The 18,171-nt window shown below is 45.5% G+C and overlaps 1 protein-coding gene across 4 annotated transcripts in view; it reads left to right on the forward strand.

The window, feature by feature from the left end:
• Nucleotides 1-18,171, forward strand: part of DCLK2 (doublecortin like kinase 2) — a 135,955-nt gene that overhangs the window by 95,511 nt on the left and 22,273 nt on the right. For 2 of the 4 annotated variants that reach the window (XR_002829614.1, XM_006081768.3), the window contains exons 6-8: nucleotides 10,534-10,609; nucleotides 12,109-12,217; nucleotides 13,891-13,948. Coding sequence is in view for 2 of the 4 variants with exons in the window: in XM_006081768.3 (XP_006081830.1) it covers nucleotides 10,534-10,609; nucleotides 12,109-12,217; nucleotides 13,891-13,948 (243 nt within the window). In the remaining 2 variants the exon portion in view is untranslated. The remainder of the gene's footprint in view (nucleotides 1-10,533; nucleotides 10,610-12,108; nucleotides 12,218-13,890; nucleotides 13,949-18,171) is intronic. The other 2 variants (XR_002829615.1, XM_006081769.3) reach the window with 1 other exon arrangement.

Genomic DNA, 18,171 nt, shown 5'->3' on the forward strand with positions numbered 1-18,171 from the left:
CTTTTCTTAAATTTTTTTAAAATATATTTTATTGATTTTTTACAGAGAGGAAGGGAGAGGGATAGAGAGTTAGAAACATCGATGAGAGAGAAACATTGATCAGCTGCCTCCTGCACACCTCCTACTGGGGATGTGCCCGCAACCAGGGTACATGCCCATGACAGGAATCGAACCTGGGACCCTTGAGTCTGCAGGCCGACACTCTAACCACTGAGCACATTGGTCAGGGCGAATGAGAGCTCTTTTCAAGTGAAATGGTCTGTCTATACTGTGTGCCCAGCACTTCCTCCTGACCCTATAAGGTTTTAGTAAAATGCCAAAGCTCACAGTAGGTTAGGGTTATTGGCTTTCTCTGGAGCTGGGTATTGTCAAGCTTGGCATAGTTTGGAAACAATGTAGTCCAGGCCCAGCAAATGCATGGGTGCATGGATCTGAGCTAACGTTACATGGTGGGCCTGCGATGAAATCCCTGTTGTGAGGAGTGGGGTGGCAGAGCTGGGATTGGAAAGCAGAGCTCATGCTCATAACCATTACTAGCCTCCAAGGATACCGTGAGAAAGCAAGACCAGTCTGTTAAACGTGATTGGAAACAGCGCGGTCAGACCAAATGTTCACTAGGTGAGATGCTAGGGCCACCTGGCAAGTCCGCATTGGGCCTCTTCCCCAGAACCGAGGCCCTAGGTATTAGAATTTGGCTTTGCTTTTGTGTGGACTTAGGGACTCAGGCTTTCTTGAAGGGTGATGCCACTCATGGTGATAGTCACCTGGAGAGGAGGCATTCTGCAGGCCAGACACGAGCCACCTCCACACAGTGCTGCCATCAGGCACACGGGGAGCCCAAAGGCCTTTGCAGCGAGTCCAGTTCATGCCAAGTTGTTCTGGGCCCATATCGAGAGAGAGCGTGATGGCTCCTTCATAATTAAAACTGTCCAGAATGCCTGGGATTGGTTTTGCTTGGCTAGTCACTTAGCTCTGTGACCTTGGGCAAGTCACATCACCCTTCATTATAAAAAGGGGAATAGGACCTGCAGCCCAGGGTTGAGATTAATTGGTTAAATATAGAAAAAGCCTCTGAATAGCTTTGTCCTTCTTTCTTGGGGTTTTTCCAGGTTCAGTTTTCTCTTGAGGGAAGTTTCACTTACAAAAAGAAATGGACATGCAGTGTAGGATAGGAGAAGAAAAGCGAAAGTGAGACAAGTCAGACTCCAGATCTTATTACCACTTCTGCTTTATTACCACTTTCTATGATGACTTTCCCTCCCAACTCTATCTTTCCTGCCCTCTCTCCATATTCCATCCTATTAGTAATCTGTACAGAATTCTATTAGCTGTAAGTTATCCCAAAACTTCGCAGCTTAAAACAACAACAAAAGATGATTTTTTTTTTATCACACAGTTTTTGTGGGTCAGGAATTCAGGAGCAGCTTCACTGGCTGGTTCTGGCTTAAAAGTCTTGATGAGGTTGTAGTCAAGATGTGCACCAGGGCTACAGTCACCTGAAGGCTTGGTTGGGGATGAAGGACCCCCTTCCAAGGTAATTCACTCTTGTGGCGTCAAGGTGCTGCTGGCTCTCGGCTGGAGGCCTCCGTTCTCTGATGTTGGAGCCTCTCCATAACTGGCCTGAGTCCCTCAGAGCAGGGCAGCTGGGTTTCCCCAGAGCAAGAGATGGACAGTGCCATGCAGAAGCTCTTCTTTCTGTGACCTCGCCTTGGAAGGCAGACACCATTTCCTTCATAGCCTCGTAGTCACACTCATCAGCTAGTTCAGCCTGGGAGGAGACGACACAAGGGCATGAACGCCAGGAGGCGAGGCCCATGGGAACCATGTTGGAGGTTGGCAACCACACCCCTTCTCTCTGCTTTCATCTCTGTATCAAGCCACTCAAAGTTTCTTTCTTAGGCTGTCCCTGCTCCCTCCATGGCTTTCTGTACACTGTCCTTTGGGAGGGCCGAACAACTCTCTCTCCCTGTCATTGTTATTGCTTTATTCTCCGTCCAGTCCTTTTGTTCTCTAGAGCCGTCACACCTTACCCATTCCCTTCTCTCCCCTTCAACTCCTAGAATCTCACCTCCACTGACATTTTCTTCTCTTCATCCCCATCTTCCTGACCCTCTGTCTTCCCCTCGACCTCAGCCACGACCTCCTGTCTCTTCTGCCCAGTTCCTCAGAGTCCCTTCCATCTAGCTGATCACCCCCCCCCCAGGGAATATTTATTATGCTTAAATCACAGCATGTTCTGTGGGACAGAGAGGCAATAAAGAGTACTAAATGTGTCATCAGCTGCCAGATGGATGAAGAAAGCATTTCCCTGAAATTTAATTCATCATCCGCATCCCAATTTAAGACTTTCAAGGCTGTAGTAACTTCAGGTTTCAGAACCCGGGGCACATCTGCGGACACTGAAGAATAAAATGTCTCACATTTGAGGCTGAGGTGTATGCCCAGAGGCTGTCTACTGTGAGCATTCTTGTTGGTTGAAAGAAGAAACAAAAAAAAAAGTACATTTGGAACAGTTATCCAACATCTTGAGGTTATAAACTGTCTGGTGTGCTGATATTTTATCTGATGATGTCTCCTGGGCCTGCTGGTGGTGAAAGATTTTCCAGATTTGTGAGGTGTGATGAAAGGGCTGGTAGTATCTCACACTGATTGGCAGAGCTAAATGTAACTCTTTGACCTTCTGACCTTCAAAACTTCTTTTCGAAGCTGTGAAATGTAAATCCCCAGTAGCTGCTGACCTTGGATGCTTGTGCTTCTCCCGGGAGCTTTGGCTTTTCTTCGGTATTTCAAGCCGGTTAAGAATATTCGGTACTGAGACTGACTCCCTTTAGATCCTTTTTATTGCCCCAGAAAGGTTGGGTGGTAACTTCATCTTTGAATGTAATTGATTTTATTGACAGAATCCAAAAACAAAAGAGGGACCGAGCAGTTTTGAAGACTTCAGTGCCCTCTCAAAATAAATCATCTTAATGAGTCTCAGACTCAGGTTGAGGACAGTGATTTGCACATTGAAGCTGCTCAGTAAATAGAGGCATTTGGCGGGTAAACGACCCAACGAGGCTGCAGCACCCCTTTGTGGGACTGGAGGGGGAGTTTGTGAAGCACATCGGTGTACAGATAGGATCCACTGTGAAAACTTTATTTGAATATAAGCCACCTGCGTTCATCTTAAATGCCCCCTTATTCATGGAAGTGATGGTACCAAGAAAATGCTTCTGGCCAGTGGATTAGAGATAATTGGACAGTTACGAGTTAAGACCTAGAGCTCATTGTAGTGAACTGGCCTGTGCCGGTGTGCACCACTGGTAGCCTCCATAGCTGAAACCGAAGATACGGGCACCTCGCCCACCACCTTGGCATCCTAGGCATGGATGGTACCTCTCACTGAAAGCAGGCAGACATGGCCCTACCATCTGTCTGTTGTTCAGAATCTACTCAGCCAACACTTTGCTTGAAGCTCACTTGTAGGAATGTGCTGAGATTCTGTGCTGGTTTGGGAAGGGAGGCCATGTAGTCAGTCAGCTGATACGGCAGTGAGTGATTCTCAGGGAACAGAAAGGCACAAGTCAGCCGCTTCCACGTAGCCCGTTCTTAGACTGTTGAGCTGGTTGCTGTCTTCAGCCTATACCTGCACAGTTAGGGGTTTCTGTTTATCACTGCTCACCACTATTAACCAATCACAAGTCTCAAGAGCCATTAATTTTTCTAAATGAATCCACATCTAAGGTATGGCTATAGATAAGAATACTTTGAATGTTACCAACCCCTAGGTGCTGATTCAGATTAATTGTTCACAAATCTCACTGCTGGCACTAAGTATTTCAGAGTAAATTGTCAAAAATTCTAATATAAAATGATAAAGCTTTCTGTTTTAAAATGTCCGCCCAATTCAATATTTGTAATAATTGACACTGGATTTCTTTCTGAAGAATGGAATTGATGTTTCTGTTTTTTGGTTTTTTTTTTAACCACAAAAATAACAATGGAAGCAAAATTTGCTTGCAAATAATATCTAGTATACTAATTAAAAATGTTTACCTTTCAGAGGTCTTTTCAAAGAAAAACTTAAGGTCTCTATGTGAAGAAAGGCTGTGAATTTATCAGTTTGTGTATTACGGTATGTGATAAGTTTACAGGACTGTGAGACATGTTCTAGAGACACCACAGTGAATATTTTCATGGGTGAATCTGCTGTTGGGTGGCATTCTTTGGTTAAGTTAATAACCTTGCAAGACTTCTCTCCGCCTGTTCTTAGAGGGGATAGTGTGAGATTAGCCAAATAGCCCCTCGGCTCTGGAGTCAAACCTGGGTTTAGATTCATTTGCTGTGGTGTTTGGGCAAGTTACCTAACCTCCCTGAGCTTTGGTTTCTTCATAAATCAGTGGGTGTGATGATTAATTCATAAGGCATAAAGTACTCATTTCAGGACTTGGCACAAAGTAGGCATTCAATAAATTGTAATGAGTGCTGTCTCCCCTTTTCTTGCAAAAAGAAAGTTGTTCTTTGGCTATAGATGACTTGCAATGACTATGTTATTGGATGAGTGACAGGGAGAACGTAAAGTAGCTGAACAATTAATTACACTTGCTGCCAGAAACTTCCTCCACAGAGGTTCTCAACCTTGGCTGCACGTTAGATCTTCTGTGGAACTTAAGAAACACCAATGCCTGGGCCCTACATCCGTCTTTAATCTGCGGGACAGCCTGCCATAGAATTTTCCAAATCTTTCCAGTATGTACAGCCTTTCCTAGTATAACCAAGGACTAAGAGACACTGCTTTAAAGCAACAACACTACTCTGAGGGTGGTTCTGTTCTAGAGTTTTAAAGTATTTTGTTGGAGAAAAAGCTTGCTTAAGAAAGTTCTTGTGGACCAGCGGTGTGCCTATGACCAAATTTGGCCCATTGCTTGTTCTTTATAAATAAAGTTTTATTGGAATACAGCCATGCTCATTTGTTTACATATGGTCTGTGGCTGCTTTCATGTTATAACAACAGAGTTGAGTAGTTACAACAGAGACCGTATGACCTACAAAGGCTAAAGTGTTGGTCTCTGGCCCTTTAGAGAAAATGTGTCTGACCCCTGCAGTGGGCCACTTAAAATGGAATCACAGTGCCATTTTCCAAGATGCATTCAAGAAAGTCAACTTATTACACAAGAATATCTCCTAGATTCTGCCAAGTTCTTCCTTCCACGAAAAATCAAATAGTATCCTCAAATGTCAATGGTCACATGCTGTAATGCATCGATATAGCCACTTTTGCTACTTAAAAAAAAGTATTGCCTATTTCTGAACAAAGCATTTTAATACAGTACTTACCATTCCTCTTTATTTTATTTATTTATTTAATATTTTTATTGATTTCAGAGAGGAAGGGAGAGAGAGAGATAGAAACATCGATGAGAAAGAATCATTGATTGGCTGCCTCCTGCATGCCCCCTACTGGGGATCGAGCCTGCAACCCCAGCATGTGTCCTTGACTGGAATCAAACCCAGGACTCTTTAGTCCACAGGCCTATGCTCTTATCTGCTGAGCCAAACCAGCTAGGGCCCATTCCTCTTTAAATTTTAGGTTTTGTAGAAATTTAATCATCTATGTATGAAAGAACTTTAATAGAGGACACCCTGCCTTGACTTTCTGGCTAAAAATGCAGAAAGCTGGAATGCAACTCATTATCACATGGACTCACTCAGCCATGAGTGCCTTTCTAAATGATCCTGGCAGCTGAGAACACTTTATAGCTTTTTCCGCTCTGTTTTAAGTCTTTTATTGAAAAAGTTCTTAGCAGAAGCGAATTCGTGTGCATTTCCCTTCCCTGCTCATAAAAACTGAGCTGCTCCTGCCAGAGGAGGAGGTGGGCAGGGCAGCGGTGCAGGTCACGGAGAACACGCTCCCCAATATCTCCACAGCTTTCATCACCTTCCCCCCTGGACCAATCAGGGCCTCCTCAGGAAATAGTCCCCCTCTCCTCCCACCCCTCAACACAATCCCACCGCTTTGAACCGCTCAGTAATTATGGAAGCTATCTTGAAAGAGCCCAGATGCTGTCATCCACTTATGCTTTATTGAGGGGGACCTCCCCAACGGGCAGCGTCCAGGCACTTTCTTTGTGCTGTCTCAGCACCATCGTTGCTGATGGAAGCATGAAAGCTCATTAGCATTGTAAGAGATTTTAATAACAGTTCTTAGTTAGACAATAGAAACGAGACAGGTTTCATCAGGAATGCCATGTTTGAATCACTCTGGCGCTAATGCAACCCGTGCTTCAATACGAGAATGATTCTCTTACCAGAGACGGGGAAATACGTACATTGTGCCTGGGAGACAGGGAGACTTTCGTAGGCATAGCGTTACCCCTTGGTTTTCACGGCTCTTTGTCTGCGTGTCTCTCGGGACGCAGGGAGTGCTCTGCTCTATAGCTCCCAATAGACAAGCTCTGCCTGCACCCGGGATCTGTCCAGAGATCGTGGTGAACACCCGGCTTTTCTCGGACCCTGGATCACCGAGCTCCAGGCCTGGGAGGTCAAGTAAACGTAATCACCAGCTGTGAGAACAAGCGTTGCAAGTGCAGATCTTTGCCTGAGCAAAGCGGCTCTTCGGCTCTTCGCCGACTCTCAGACCCTCGGAGCTGCAGGAGCCACAGCCTGGATGTCAAGGTTGTGTGGAAGGGTTGAGGAGCCTCTTCACAAGATTGCAAACTTCTGGGCAGCACCAAGCGTGTCCCTTCACCTTTGTGGCCTCTGAAAGCCCAGAAAGCCCAGCACAGGTCCTTGCTGAGGGAGGAAAGGTCACTGTCTAGTCAGCGGGTCTGGAATAAGGGGATTCCCCTTAGTTTTTCACGTCATTTTCTTCATGAAAGCTTTATTTTTTATTAAAGGAACATATTTGGATAAGTAATTACATATCACTCCTGTTAACTCTATTTTTAAAAATGCTTTTTAAAAAAACATCATTCCATTTGAGAATTTTGAAAAACGTTCTTTTTGCCATTCTTGGCTAAGAAGGCTGCATTTCCCGGGGATTTCATGAAACCTTTGTCAGGTACACACGGGAGCTGGCTTTCGCTTGACCCTTCACCCTCGCCCTCTCCGTGAGGCCACCCCCTCCTCTGAGGTACATGCCTTCAGCCCAGTTGCCACCCTTTTTTAGTCGCCAGAGAACCAGCTTCTGCCACCTGCTCCGTCTCTTGGTCTGCCTCTGCTCTTTGCTGCCCCCAAATCCCAACACCAGCCAGGTTCGTCCCTGCTGGGCTGTCCAGGGAATCGGGACAGGTGGGCATGGGGTCTAATCCCAGTTAACGGGGTAAGTCACAGTGGGGCGTAGACACTCATTAAACACTCTGAGGGGGTCACCCATCCATGTGAAAATGTACAAAGAGGTAAAAATGCCTGCATTTTAGCCCCTTCAAGACTTCCTTCTTAGAGAACCCTTGAGTCCGAAAGAATACATCAGCTTGCAGTGAACTACAGCTTACTCAGTTTAGCTCAAGAAAGGGGCTTATTTGAAGAGAGTTACCTGTTTCCAGGAGAAGTAAGCAAGCCGGCCTGGGACAACGGCAGGCAGGTGGGGCTCAGGACCTCCGCAGGGGCGATGGGCCTGCACACCGCACACGCCCCTCTGGCTCTGAGGGTTGGGAAGGGGCGGTTCCTACCCGGTGCCCAGGCCTGACCAGCCAGCTGTGGCCTGAGGTGTGGGGCTGCCCTGTCTGGGCGGTGAGGTTTAGACACGCAGGTGAGCTGGTCCGTGCTCACTGTTGTTCCTGGGTGCTGACAGTCCTCCTTCAACACTACAATCTAGGCAAGCAGCCATCTAGGGGGGTCTTTCCATTTATCTTTTGAGAAGATAATGTCCAAAAAATGACATTTCTCTCATCTTTATTCCATTAAGAATTTGGCTGATAGGAATTTAATTTGGCTCTCTCTTTCCCTTGACGGACAGTTTTCAGACTAGGAAGGGTTGGATGGGAAGAGGAACAGACTTTGAATCATTTAGCAGAAGTTCTCTTCTAGCTGTTGCACATTCAACAACTTAAAAGCAGCCCGCAGTCACTCGCTTCGAGGCTCCCTGTGGGATAGACGCTTTAAGGCAGCGGTTCTCAACCTGTGGGTCGAGACCCCTTTGGTGGTCGAACGACCCTTTCACAGGGGTTGCCTAAGACCATCCTGCATATCAGATATTTACATTACGATTCATAACAGTAGCAACATTACAGTTACGAAGTAGCAACGAAAATAATTTGATGGTTGGGTCACAACGAGGAACTATATTTAAAGGGCCAGAAGGTTGAGAACCACTGCTTTAAGGAAAGATGCTAGTAACGGGTATTGAATTAGTGTTCCATGTCAGTGGCTGTGCTAAATGATTTTACCTGTGTGAGCTAATTTTAATTCTTTAGCAAATCTTTGAGCTAGGTGCTGCTACTGTCCCTCTATTCAGAGCAAAAGATAAGACCTGGAAAGGTTAAGTAACTTTTCAACAAAAAGAGATTATCTGAGTTCACCTAAGTATTAAATGTATGGGGGGGAAGGTAGTGGAAACAAATTGGACAGGCAGGTATGGGGACATCACGCCCCGAATGCTACACTGAAGATTTGGGGGTTATTCTGTTGGTAACACAGACCCACTGAGGTTTTTGGATCCTGGGGCTGATACCAGAACCGTCCTGTGGAAGTTTCTCTGGCAACAGTGCGTGGACCAGGGGAGACGAAGGGGGCCGCTGGTGAGCTGCCGAGAGAAGCGTGAGGGGGATGGGGACCAGGTGGGAGCTGGGGGACGGAACAGTGGAGAGCGTGGTGGTTTGTCTTTCCCTCCAGTTTACATCCCCGCTCGGGGCCTTGTTTTAAACATCCTAGCATAGACTCCCACCTGTTCAGAAGCCGCCTAGTATTGCAGTGGCATAAAACAATAAAACAACAAAACAAATGCAATTGCTACATTTTGAAAACCTTTCCTTGTTGACCAGTTACCTCGTATTGTGAGGAAGCAACATGATTGACTTCTGAGGAGCCCGGTGTTTAGTGCAGCATTTGTCCCCCAGAAAGGGACCCCCACGCACACCCACGCGCCTGCACAGCACTTGCCAGAGCAGAGGGAAGAAAACAGAACCTTGTGCGAGGGGTGTTTGCCACGCAGGACGGGGGCTCGTTTGGTGTATCTCACGTTCCTCTCCCGTGGCCTCGGGGTTCCTAACAGGACACACTGCTGCCGGCGTTATTGGTCACACAGGTGCAGCTGCCTGGGGTCTGAGCAAACAGCCCTGGTGTTGCATGTCTCTCATTCTCAAGCCTCGTCTTTTATCCCAGAAGAACTTGTGGGTGATCCTGTTTGAAGGAATGTTTTATAAGCATTGGGCTCTCCTGGGGTTTGAACCAAACCCAGCTCCGGTGAAGTTCACCTCACCCAGAGGAGAATAGACCCAGTGACTCCAACCAGTGGGCACTCTGGGAAGGGCGGTCCCTCCCCTGGACCTGTGTCCTTGATGCTTTTGTGGAGCAAGCGTGAGTTAAGCACCGTGTGTTCCAGACATGGTGCTGCACATGGGGGAAGCACCATGAAGATGGGCCAGAGCTACCAGGATAGTTGGATGTGTGGGCACAGATGCAAGTGTGGAAACATATCAAGACAAAAAATGTCGAAGATGCTTTCTCAAGATTTCGTAGATCCGTTGACCCTGTAAGCTCCTGAAAGGCATAATTGAGAGAGAGAGAGAGGGAGGGAGGGAGGGAGGGGAGGGAGAAGAGAAAGGAGAAGAGAAAATTAAAGATCAAAGGGAAAAGTTTTAGTTCAAAAGCTTAAGAGCCCTTGGGGATTAAGAAAAAATTCCATAAGCCTACAGAATAATAAACTTAATATGAATAATATTCACAATGTGAGATTTTCAATTTAACTAAGAACTAGAGATATTTATGTGTTAGAATGGGAGCTTCAGTTTTTTGTTAGTTTTATGTTTTATTTCCCTCTGGATCCTAGTAATGAAAATCCTCACGGTGCTCAGGAGGGATTCCTGCTGCCTCAGGGTCGGTAAAGACGAGGGTTGAGCCAGGGCTGCACCCTGGGTCCTGAAGGTGGTGCAGTCAGGAGCATGGGGCTGGGTTCTCAGAAGGGCTTGCCCTTGGCAGGGACGCCCTGAGGTCAGCCTCAGGGGCGGCTGTGAGATCTGGGGATTCATTGCTGACTTGGAATAATCTGTAGTTCGAAGCCTGCCTTTGCCACTCGTAAGTACCCCATAGACATAGAGCTTCGATGCCATAGAAATCTTTATTTTATTGCATTGTCAAATGTAACACAATATCAAAGAGTAACACGCTGTCAATTTTCCTGAAGTCTAATCCTAATAAAAAATATTGTCTCTAAGGATAAAATGCATTAAGGTGATGTGTATAGGGAGAGAGGTGCGAGGAAAGAAAGGCCGTACCTCCTCTGTTTCTCTGCCTGCATTTTACATTCTATAAGCATTTTCTGTTATCTAAGGACGAGCGAGCTGAAGATGTGTCAAGTTTTCCTGATAAATAATGGTCACTCTCCTCTCTCAGCAGATTTCTGCACATGGCAGATCTTCTTCCAACATAAATGGCGGGCCTGAACTTGATCGTTGCCTGAGTCCCGAAGGTAGTTCTCAATCTGATGTTATGTTTATAAAGGAAGTCACCCGTGCGAACTTGGTGGCCACCCCAAATCCACATGTGCTCAGTTATCTTCCTAAGCAGGGAGGTGATCATGTCACCAGTTTGGTCTTAGTGGGTTGTTAATTAAGCTAGTCCAATCTCACATTTTAGACTTGAGCTTTTTTTATTTTTCCTTAGTGGCAACCTGCTCACAAGTCCTAAATATAGACTTTTCTTTCTCTCAGTTAGTTAACAAAAGAGTTTCTTTATATGATGTTTGCAATGTCCTGGGTACTGGAGATACATTGTAAAAAGTGGTTCATCTTAACCACTTCTTCGTCCTGTCCTCTACCGCCCACTACCACCACCTTTTTGAGAAGACTTTGAGCCAGGAATGAGCTTTAATATCTATAATAATAAAAGGGTAATATGCTATTTAGACCGGATGTCTTCCGGACGTCATTCCGATGTCCTTCCTGATGAAGCCAGGCCAGAGGGAAGCCAGCCCAGGTCCCGGGTGCCTGCGGGCAGCTGGAGGAGGAAGCCTGGGTCCCGGGTGCTGGAGGGAAGCTGGTGCCGGCAGCCGGGGGAAGGAAGGCCTACTCTTGCACAAATGTTCGTGCATCAGGCCTCTAGTATATATATATATATATAAATTGAATTTATTGGGGTGACATTGGTTCGAAAAGCCATACAGGTTTCAAGTGTACAACTCAATAAAACATCATCTGTGTACTGCATCGTGCACCCATCTTCTCAAGCAAAGTCTCTTTCTGTCCCCATTTTCTGCCCCTTTGCCCACCTCCACCTACCCTCCACCCCCTTTTCCTCTGGCCATCTCCACACTGTTGACTGTGTCTGTGTGTTATTTATATATGGTTGTTTGATTTATTTTTATTTTTTTTGCTAATCCCTTCACCTTCTTTCACCTAGTCTCCCCTAGCCCCTCCCCTCTGTCAGCTGTCAGTCTGTTCCATGTATCCATACCTCTGTTTCTATTTTGTTTGTCAGTTTATTCTGTTAATTAGATTCCACGTATAAGTGAGATCATATGGTATTTGTCTTTCTTTGAGCCAGTTATTAGCTTTAACAGGCATCCTAGCTGGCTAGAGTTTTCTTTACTAAAAAATCTTGAGGAGAAATCTTGTGACAATATCTAAGGTTAAATCCCAACATCATCCCCTTCTTCTTTCTCAAATTTGACAAAAAAGTTTGAAGTTTTCGTTAGACTTCTTTGTTACACAAAGAATCGCTTATTTTAGCTGGTATTTCAGATATTTGTTATCTTTATTGATTATATTGGTTTCTGATGCCAACCAGTCAAGTCGAAAGAAAATCGGTGATTCAGGTATTCTATTCAGACAATATGCTCAGAGACTTTCCTTATAGTTTTACCATAGATTTAGAAATAAATGCATTGCAATTGATTGTTTGACAAGTATATAGGAATCAAGATGAAATCTTGGTGTGTTCTTTCAACTTTGCATTTATCCTCTTTCGTAGGCATAAATGGAAACAGGTGCATTGAATCTTCAACTCTTCTTGAGAAGTACAGAATTGGAAAGGTTATTGGTGATGGCAATTTTGCAGTAGTCAAAGAGTGCATGGACAGGTGAGTGGATGGTGAGGATAATCATTTTTCCACCTACCCATACATTTCTCCTTGGAGTTTATTCTTAACCGGAGTGAACACAAGATTTTATGAAAGAGCCTAACTTTGGCCCCAGCTGTTTTGCATGCCCACAAGCAGTTTTTCAGGGAAAAAACATGTATTCAGATAGAGTATACGTACACCTGCTTTGATTTTGATTGAGCAATATATCATGTCTCATCCACGAGCCAGAGAACACTGGGAAAGAATTAGATGTATTCTTTAAAAATCTCGTGGAGCATTTCCCTGTACTAGGCACGGCTCTCAGTGGTGTAACTCGTTTAGTCCCCACAGTGACCCTCTCAGTTAATACTGCATGTACCAGTAGTTCAGGATGCATGAGCCATGACTCCATTGATCAGTGTTCAGACTGTTGCCTATATTAGAATTATATCTTTGTTTGTCCAGCTTTATTTTAAGGTCCTGAATTCTCAAGTGGTAAGAAAAGCATTCATTCAAATTGCAGGCCTTTCGTAAACATCAAAACCGGAAAAGACTCGGATTAGTCTCTGTGTTTATATGCCTGCCACTTCCCTGCCTGTTCTCAGTAGTATTTTTACTCTTTGTGGGGAATTTTCAGGAAGCTCTGGCAACCACTGCTTTTCCATTCTGCTGCACCTCCTTGTGGTGGTGCCATTAGAAATCCGAGGCAGGGTTTGGTTTATGTTATAGGGAAGCAACTTAAATAAAAGTTATTTTTCCAAGGTGGCCTGACTGGTGGGTAGTGTGACCACTGGTCAGAACTGCCATATTCCAGAACTTCTGAAACGTTCGTTGTTGAACTGTTTTCCTATATGCGAAATATTTTTTGGCAGGTTCAGACTAAAATATGCGAAAGGTGATTAAATGTTAAATAACAACAAGAGTTGTGCGTCCCCGTAAATGATCTCTCTGGTGCCAGAAGCGGGCATCCAGAGTGTGGCGAAGATGGCACCAGATGGAGTTGGAGCTGAGAAATAGATATTGAAAGTCTGGGGACTTTTGAAGGTTTGAATGATGGACTAATAGATTAATGTGAAGACGTATTGGTAATAGGAAGTTTTCAGCTACTTTGAATCATTTTTCCTAATTTTATTCTGCCTTTTTTTAAAAAATATATTTTATTGATTTTTCACAGAGAGGAAGTGAGAGAGATAGAGAGTTAGAAACATCGATGAGAGAGAAACATCGATCAGCTGCCTCCTGCACATCTCCCACTGGGGATGTGCCCACAACCCAGGTACATGCCCTTGACCGGAATCGAACCCGGGACCCTTGAGTCCGCAGGCCGACACTCTATCCACTGAGCCAAACCGGTTTTGGCTATTCTGCCTTCTAAGGGAACTATCTTGAGGTTTAAGTATTAGAAAAAACAGTGTTTTGTCCATGTCCGATACAGCAGAGTTTAAGTACTTTTAATATGTAAATTATTTCATAATAATATGTAAAAAAAGGAGATAGACAGTGTGGCTTTGGATTTTTTTCTTTTCTTTTGGGGGGTACCTTTCTCCCTGACCCCAGGCCGCACCGTCTCTGATGAGCAGAGGAAGCAGTCTTTCCTCCCTGAGTCTGTGCTGTGGAGGAAATCGGGGAGGATGGTGCTATCTTATCTATGACTGACGGCTTTAAATGGCCTTCCTCTGATTATTCCGTAGGTCCACCGGAAAGGAGTTTGCCCTGAAGATTATAGACAAAGCCAAATGTTGTGGAAAGGTACAGTATCCATAACTGCTTTGTAAAAGAAACTGAGAAACCGCGGTAAGATGATGATTGTGCTGAAGGCATTGAAGTGAGGATTTGCCAAGTCCTCAACAGGAATAAACCTGTGAAACTAGTGCAGGAAACACTAGGAAGCTTTTTTTTTTTTCCTGCCATTTTTCAGAAACCTTAATCCTAAAGCAGTACATTGTTTTGATCTTGGCGCTCACTATCAAAAAATATACTAGAAGAGGTCAGTGGAGGTAAAGGGGGACATGTGTAATACTGTCACCAATAAAGATTAAAATGTTAAATTTTAATCTCTTCTCTAGGAGATGCATATTTCAAAATAAAACCCAGAACCACACAAAAGGTGTCAGAAGTCTGAGACTTTACCCTCCTTTCAAACTAACAAGCTGGCCTTCCAGCTTTAATGACGCTGGCAGATGTACCAGTTTTACATAAAAGGAGACAGAGTTTCAGGTTAGATAGCAGAGGCAGAGCAGGGGTAGGAATTTTGGGCTAGTTGGTTACTCAGCCTATACATTGGCCAATCTATCATGCTCCCTCTGCAAGTTAAATTTATTAAATCGTTCATGTAATGAGAACCTGGGGGGTGGGGGGTGGGATTCTTAACCTGTCTGCTCTTCGGTTTGCTTGTCTGCAATATACATGAGCATTATTAGGTAAGTTTACCTAAAAGTTGACGTGTGCAAGATACTGTGCTACAAGTATAGTATTTTAGCATATAAACAAATACCAGTTCTGCAAAATGGAGAGTATGTGGGGAAGCATATGAGAGAGAAATAAATGATCAGAGAAGACACCATAGAGCAAGAAGCATTTGCGCTGGGCTCCCAGCAGGGGGCAGGCTTTCAGCAGGAAGCAATGAAAGGAACTCCTGCCTGTGGCCACAGCCTGAGCAAAGGCCCCACGCATGGAGAGCATGCTCGGACCTTCTAAGTAGGAGAGCATTGCAAGATCAGCTTTGGGGCCAGATTTATGGAGGCTGTTGAGAAGGCTGTGGTGTTTGTAAATTTTAGAATTCTTCCATGTCTAATATGCTAAATAATGTTCATTCTAAATGAATATTTATTGAATTCCCACAGTGTCTGAAGCTCTGAGCTTTCTGTTATGGTGCTTAGAAGTGGTCCTTCCTTCTCTTCCCACAGCCTTGCATTCATTATCCACGTGTTATGAGCCCAAGCAGGACATAAATCCAAATGAATGTTGTAGTCGTTTCCTAAGGATGTTGGAATAAATTACCACAAACTCGGTGGCTTACCACAACAGAAATTTATTCTCTCACGGCTCGGGAGGCCCTGGGGGGAACCTGCTCCTCGCCTCTGACTGAATGGCTTCTGGTGGCGGATGGTGGTCCTTGGCTTCTGGCCACATCACTCCCACCTCGGCCTCCATCTTCACCTCACTCTCTCTCCTGCGTGTTCATTTTTCCTCTTGGGGTGGGAAACCGCCCTCTGCCTCTTATCTCCTAAGGCCAGCTGCGAGGGCACCCAGCTAATCCAGAGCGATCTCTTCCAGAAACCGTAATCACATCTGTAGATCTTCCCCCCCACCCCCCAAATAAGGCACCATTTACAAGTTCAGGGGCTTGCTCTCTTTGGGGGACGATTATTCAATCCACTACATAGCTCCACCACAGAAATCACAGACGGTGATTTAAACATTTCTTTCTCTGACTGCACCCTCCTCAGCGATACTCAGAGGGCACAGCGATACCAGCTGTGAAGCCAGTGCCCGTCAGGAGCCATGCGCAGTGTGTCTCCTCACTCACTCAAGCACTTCAGGACTCACTGGGCCGGTTACTGGAGAGCAAGATAAACAAAAGTCTCCAGGAAAGCCAGTAGGAGCTGTGCGGGGAGCCAGCACAGAGGGCCATGAGAGCAGCTGAGAGGCGTACCTCACCCGGCAGGGAGGTTGTGTAGAGGAGGTGAGATCTAAGCTGGTCTTGAGGAATAAACGAATTCACCAAGATGTGGGGAAAGAACGTTCCAGACGGAGAAAGTACCTGTGCAAACGCCTAGAGGTTTCTGGGGATGGAAGTGAGTGGATGGATTCAGTGGCTGTTGAGAAGGTAGACCTGGTGGTGCAGGAGCTGTACTGGAGGGTGAGGGAGGGAGGTTGGGTGTGGGGGGATTTCTGTCTGCTCTGGGCAGCCAGGTTCCTTCAGTGAGACAGGGCACTGGAGGAAAGGACTGTGTGTTTTATGGGGCTGGGCAGTGTGGAGACAGGATGATTAGTTTGGGTTTGGGAGAGTTGTTTATTCCCTAATCTCCCTCCCTCCCTCTCCCTCCTGCTCTCTCTCTTTGTCTCTCTATCTATCTCTATCTCTGTCTCTTGTAGTCAAAGCACACAGACAGAGAAAAGGCGGTGTCCTTTGCCAAGTTAGCAGTTTTCCTTGTCATTTACTCTCACACAGATCCAGGGCACACTGCCAGGAAATGATTCATATGTAAATTATTCGGAGTCAGAACCATGAATCACTTAGCATAAATAATGGTAGATGGTCGAACAATGTTTAGTTCAGTGCAGTTCAAGGCAAAAGTGGTGTCCCTATTGTATTTAGAAATCTTTTCCTGGAAAATGAAATCTTGAGAGTATTTTTAGGTATTAGAAGCGGAGATACGTTCTGGGTTGCATGAGAAATGGGAAGGTAATATTTGTAGAGATTTTCATGCACTGCTTTTGTTTTGCTTCTGACGGTGATTCCTTTAAAAGTGGATTCACAGACAACCACACAGGCGTAGTCAGAGGCTGGGAACAAAGGCTAGCGGCTCCCACATCCCAACAGCAGCATTTGCTCTGTGCTTAGAATACCAGCCACTGTCAAGTAGGACACAGTGATCTGAGGTAACATGTGGTGGTAGAGAAAATATTGCTGCACAATGTAAAATGCAGCACTGCCCGCAGTCCAGGGGAAAGTCCTCCCTGACGTCCCAGGAGCCTTTCTGTTACGCTTTCCATGGGAAAAGACAACTTTGGGGAGGTGCAGTCTCCTTAGGCGGTAGACATCCCTTTTTAACTCCAATTTGAGAGAGTTCCTGGGTCCTGGTGATGGGGATTATTTTACATGCTACTTCATAACTGTAATGTTGCTACTGTTATGAATCATCATGTAAATATCTGATATGCAGGATGGTCTTAGGCGACCCCTGTGGAAGGGTCCTTCGACCGCCAAAGGGGTCACGGCCCACAGGTTGAGAACCGCTGCCTTAGGCGGTAGACATCTTATTTTAACTCCAATTTGAGAGATCCTGGGTCCTGGTGATGGGGATTATTTTACATGCATCACTCTCAGTGAGCATCACAAGCAGAGGTAAATTTACAGACTCTTCCAACTTTGGCGGAAATGGGGAGGAGGGAGAACTGAAGTGATACGTCCATTTAGCTTTTCTAAAAAATGCCTCTTTTACTACAGTGGTAGCGACTGCTGTCCTGGCTTCACAGAGAGGGGAATGGGTTCATTTTCTCCCCTTTGTGTTCAGGGAAGGGCAGCTCACTCTGCTCCCAGCGCTGGGCACGGGATGCGGCCCTCCCAGCCCTGCTCGCTGAGGGCACGGGTGTTCCTTCCTGCTCCACGCCTGGTGTGGGTCTGCCTGGCTGCCCAGTTCGCTATGATGCAGCCTCTCGTTCCTGTCTTTTTGAGCAATTAAATGTATACAGCTGTGCAGCTATCATTTCATTTTTGAAAAATTCCAACTTGACGTTGACCAAAGCAATCTCCTTTGAAAGGTGATGTTGTGTAGCACAGGAAGTGTGGGCTTGGATGTCAGGAACCTGGGGTTTGCATTCTGCCTCGAAGCACTGTCCTAAAGGATGAAGGGTGAGGATGTTGTCCTAAAGGATGAAGGGTGAGGATGTTGCACAAGCACCCTGCACAGCGATGGACAAACAGTGACTGGACTCCTGGTCAGCACTGGTTCTTTTCTCTCCCCTGCCTCCGGTTAGCATTTGCACCGTCACTGGCCAGTGTTTACCTGGACAAGCACAGGGCATTCCACGCTCAAGAAACACAGCCCACCCTGTGCCGGCGCTTGCAACGGACTTTCTCTGTGTATTACTTATTGTTAACATTTATACTTCCAACTATTGTCAGAAAAGCATTGGAGATGGCTTACGGTGAGAACACACGTTCACATGGATGCATGAAGATAAGAGAGGAACCATAAAATTTGAAGTTTTATCTCTGTATGTTCCAGGACCAAGTTCCGTTTTTT

This window comes from Myotis lucifugus, unplaced genomic scaffold (assembly GCF_000147115.1).
Source record: "Myotis lucifugus unplaced genomic scaffold, Myoluc2.0 scaffold_1, whole genome shotgun sequence".
Taxonomy (NCBI): Eukaryota; Metazoa; Chordata; class Mammalia; order Chiroptera; family Vespertilionidae; genus Myotis; species Myotis lucifugus.